This window comes from Triplophysa rosa, linkage group LG2 (assembly GCF_024868665.1).
Source record: "Triplophysa rosa linkage group LG2, Trosa_1v2, whole genome shotgun sequence".
In the NCBI taxonomy this organism is placed as follows: Eukaryota; Metazoa; Chordata; class Actinopteri; order Cypriniformes; family Nemacheilidae; genus Triplophysa; species Triplophysa rosa.
Window position 1 is genome coordinate 35,969,771 of NC_079891.1, and position 5,000 is coordinate 35,974,770.

Consider the following 5,000-nt stretch of genomic DNA (forward strand, 5'->3'; position numbering starts at 1 on the left):
CCCCCCCCCATATCCCTCCCCGTCTAATGCTACAGAGGCCACGCCCACTGTCGCCCCACCACCCCCCCAGCCGTCTCAGCCCCCATTGCCCCGCACTTCCTCTTTGACTTACTCCTCTCCTCCCCCACCAGTTACCCCGAGCTCAGGCGTCCTCCCTTCCGCTCCCCGTGACGTGGCCCCTGTCCTAGTGTCCAGCCGATTCGTGCGCCTCGGGTGGCGGCCCCCGGAGGATCCGCGGGGGAACATCGTGACGTACGGAGTCTTCTTCTCTGAGGAGGGAATCAACAGGTACGTCTTCACCTGCGCAGATTTGCATCGGAGCCGCACGGTGTGAACGTCATGTGAAGCTCATGAAATCAGAAATAAGACATTGAGATCAATTGGATCATCATTTCCTACAACTGAGCAAAACAGTAGCTGCGTTTACATGGACACATGGCATTGAGTTTAATCAGATTGAGCAACCTGAATGTAGTGTTTACATGAACGGTCAATTAAGTGATCTGATTGATGTGCGTGTTTACATGACGAGCTTCAAATCCCATATAATCTGCTGACATGCGCACACTGATACCCACTAAAGCAGTGTTTTAAATTTATTTTACAAACGGCACGAAAAAAATGTGCAGTTTATAAAGGCAGAGTAATGTCTCGTGTCAATGGAGCACGAGCACATCCGATGCGGTTTACAAAACTACCAAGACCCACCAGAGCGACCCAACAGCTAATACCCAACTTTAGAAGTGATGATATGTGGATTCATATATCTGCATTAACGGTATAAACAGAGACGGGCGCGGTATCATTATAATATTCACACAAACAATGTTGTAAGCACAGATGTGTTTATTTTACGTCACAGACACCAGCATAATAATGTACAGTTAATAAACGCTAAATAATGTCTACATATCAATGAAGCAATGTCGTTACAGCGACTTAACATGGTAAAAACCGTTAATCCTTCCAATGTAAGTAAACGATAAAAAAAAGAAATGTTCGGTAGCCTACTGATGAAATGTTACGATTAGATATTTAGCCTACAGTATGTTTGTACATCTGCAAATGTATCGTGTTTAATAAAGGAACTGAGAAACTGCGGTTAAAAACTCACTCCAGGAAAACAGTTTAAACGCAGAGAAACATGAATATGTTCATTTAGAGATGACAAGCATGTGGATATTTGTACAGCTTTGTCAGATTTATGGTTTGTGGTTTCTTTAGCAGCAGCTGCTCCGTTCCGTGCGTCATGCGCCCTTACGTCTGTACGAGCCAGCGTCGTCTTTCTACTTGGGTTTTTAATCTGATCAAGTGTTTACATGTCCTATCAAGCGGATTACAAACGGCATAAACCCCCCCTTACAATCCCACTGAAATTTCAATCGGCTTGGGCATTTTTAACCTGATTGACGTGTTTATATGGAGCGTTTTCATTGGGATTGGACGTTGAATCGGATCACACTGGTCCATGTAAACGCAGCTCATGAAACTAATGAAATGAAAATGCGGTTAAATTGACTTTTGTAATGTTTGCCGTTGGTGAGATGAACACCTCTTTCTCTCCTCGAGCTGATGGTTGTGTTCATCAGCCGGTGTTAACTGTAGAGAGATGAAGTGATGCGCTTTATGTACGTGTGCTTTAGGGAACGCTCCATTAACTGCAGTGAAGCGGAGAGTCTGCAGATGACGGTGAATAATCTGAAGCCCGAGGCCACGTACTCCTTCAGAGTTGCTGCCTACAATGAGCACGGAGCAGGAGAAAGCTCCGAGTCCATCAGACTGTCAACACAAGCTGAACGTAAGAACACGAACACAACTCGGTCTGTAGAAACACACTGTTGAAATGTCATGACAATAACAATCTCATAGATTCTCACGTGTACTGAGGTTTGAGATGAATTATTTCATAACTCTAATGCTGTCTCATGATTTAGATCACTCGAACGACACCGTCATGTCTCCTTAAAGCTCTTTACAGACACTATACAGACAAAATAGAATTGATGGTTGATTTCAATTAAACTATTGCATTTTACTAAGATTAGAAATATTCTCATAATATTAGAAATAATTATCTAGAGAAATAGAAATATGAATCATTCTCATAAGCATGCACACAGATGATCATTAATCATGATGTTTCAGTATTGAATGCAGGTATAAATGTATGCAGTATATGATTCAGCTGGTGGGGTTTTGGAAGAGAGGCATCTGAGCTTGTGTAGATGTGCTGGATGAGACATACTTGAGTCTCTGACACACAGCGGCGCGTTCACGAGTGTTTTTTGCTTTATCAGACACGATGAGCTGCACAATCTCTTTCACCTTTATGATGAAGATTCAGTGAAGAGCTTCAACACTTTGACCTTTTCCAGCCGCACAAACACTTCTCATTCATGTATCACCTTTTAGATTTAGATTTCATTTGCATGCTGACTTATTCCCTCTCCTCTCGCCTGTCAGATGTATTTACAGCACTTTTCTGTGCCTGAAGGGCAGATTTATGAGCTGGCTCTCTGCATTATTATACTGTACATTCACAACGTTTAATAGTAGTGATGAGAGAAAAACTTCTACAAATACTAGAATAGGAAACGTTTTAATCATTTAATTGTGTAAGTAATTATTCCTGATAAAGGAATGAAGACTTGTATATACAGTATATATACTCTGTGGGAATTATCATTTGTGTGTGTGTTTGTGTAGTGCTGGTTCCTGGTCTGGTTGAGAACCTGCGGGCAGAAGCGATTTCTCCCACCTGCATTCAGGCCTCGTGGGATCCCCCGGCTCATGCCAACGGCCCCATCCAAAGCTACCGCCTCCTCTGGACCGAGACATCAACCGGTAAAGAGCAGGTCAGTGTTTTCCTCAGGCTGTAGTTCCTCAGCTGCTCGAGCGAAGAACCCGGCGGCTACCAGCTTAATTCCCTGATGTGATTAGCATGTACCTCACGCTAACAGCAAACGCTTTGAATCACATCAAACTGAGACATACACAGCACAGTACAGCACAGTTTACTTAGCCGCCCCATACTGTACTGTAGCTCTAAGCACCTTAAAGAAACCTCACACACAGTGAGACGCTGTGAGGTGCAGTGAGACAAAGTTAGATGCACTGCAAGATGCAGTGAGACACTGTGAGATGCAGTGAGACGGAGTGAGGCAGACACAGTGAGACACTGTGAGGTGCAGTGAGACGTAGTGAGGCAGACACAGTGAGACACTGTGAGGTGCAGTGAGACGTAGTGAGGCAGACACAGTGAGACACTGTGAGGTGCAGTGAGACGTAGTGAGGCAGACACAGTGAGACACTGTGAGGTGCAGTGAGACGTAGTGAGGCAGACACAGTGAGACACTGTGAGATGCAGTGAGACGGAGTGAGGCAGACACAGTGAGACACTGTGAGGTGCAGTGAGACGTAGTGAGGCAGACACAGTGAGACACTGTGAGGTGCAGTGAGACGTAGTGAGGCAGACACAGTGAGACACTGTGAGGTGCAGTGAGACGTAGTGAGGCAGACACAGTGAGACACTGTGAGATGCAGTGAGACGGAGTGAGGCAGACACAGTGAGACACTGTGAGGTGCAGTGAGACGTAGTGAGGCAGACACAGTGAGACACTGTGAGATGCAGTGAGACGGAGTGAGGCAGACACAGTGAGACACTGTGAGGTGCAGTGAGACGTAGTGAGGCAGACACAGTGAGACACTGTGAGATGCAGTGAGACGGAGTGAGGCAGACACAGTGAGACACTGTGAGGTGCAGTGAGACGTAGTGAGGCAGACACAGTGAGACACTGTGAGATGCAGTGAGACGGAGTGAGGCAGACACAGTGAGACACTGTGAGGTGCAGTGAGACGTAGTGAGGCAGACACAGTGAGACACTGTGAGATGCAGTGAGACGGAGTGAGGCAGACACAGTGAGACACTGTGAGGTGCAGTGAGACGTAGTGAGGCAGACACAGTGAGACACTGTGAGGTGCAGTGAGACGTAGTGAGGCAGACACAGTGAGACACTGTGAGGTGCAGTGAGACGTAGTGAGGCAGACACAGTGAGACACTTTGAGATGCTGTGAGACGGAGTGAGGCAGACACAGTGAGACACTGTGAGGTGCAGTGAGACAAAGTTAGATGCACTGCAAGATGTAGTGAGACACTTTGAGATGCTGTGAGACGGAGTAAGATGCGGTGAGACAAAGTTAGATGCACTGCAAGATGTAGTGAGACACTGTGAGACGGAGTGAGGCAGACACTGTGAGATGCTGTTAGACAAAGTTGGATGCACTGCAAGATGTAGTGAGACACTGTGAGATGCTGTGAGATGCAGTGAGACGGAGTTAGATGCACTGCAAGATGTAGTGAGACACTGTGAGATGCTATGAGACGTGATTCAGTGTAAGCTCTGCAGATTTCCAGTCACATGAGCAAACAGCACATGTATTTGGTAGAGACTGTGAGCTGTAGAACTGCGAGAGTGTTATTATTATAAATACACCGCTACAGTAAACAGATGGAGCAGGTAACATACAAAGAGCTCTGTGTGAGAGCGTTTGAGGTCACGCTGAGAGAGAGGAAGCAGTTTCAATAAAAGCAGGATTGTTTGTTTGTCTCTTGTCGCTACAATCATTTTCATTTCTGTCTGTCAGAACGTGGAAGTTGTCGGTCAGAGCTACAGAATGGAGGGGCTGAAGAAGTTCACCGAATATTCTTTAAGAGTTCTGGCAGTAAACCGACACGGGCCGGGAATCTCCAACGAAGATATGCTCATCACGACCCTGTCAGACGGTAAACTGACTCGACAGATCCATATGAATCTCATCAGCTGAATATGAATGTCAACAGATTTCTGTTCTTCATCAAACACTTGTCAAAATACTTGATGAATATATATTAATATTGGTATAATCACATGCGCTCACAAAAGGGGCAGTGATTCTGCACTCTGTGATTTGCTTGATTCATTTAATGAACTGATTCACTTGAGTGAGGTTTGGAGAGAGAG

At 45.6% G+C, this 5,000-nt stretch overlaps 1 protein-coding gene across 1 annotated transcript in view; it reads left to right on the forward strand.

Moving 5' to 3' along the window:
• The window catches only part of dcc (DCC netrin 1 receptor), a 48,011-nt gene that overhangs the window by 1,442 nt on the left and 41,569 nt on the right, over window positions 1-5,000 (forward strand). The window contains exons 2-5 of the mRNA XM_057349987.1: window positions 36-288; window positions 1,644-1,798; window positions 2,707-2,855; window positions 4,645-4,783. Of these exons, the coding sequence (XP_057205970.1) occupies window positions 36-288; window positions 1,644-1,798; window positions 2,707-2,855; window positions 4,645-4,783 (696 nt within the window). The remainder of the gene's footprint in view (window positions 1-35; window positions 289-1,643; window positions 1,799-2,706; window positions 2,856-4,644; window positions 4,784-5,000) is intronic.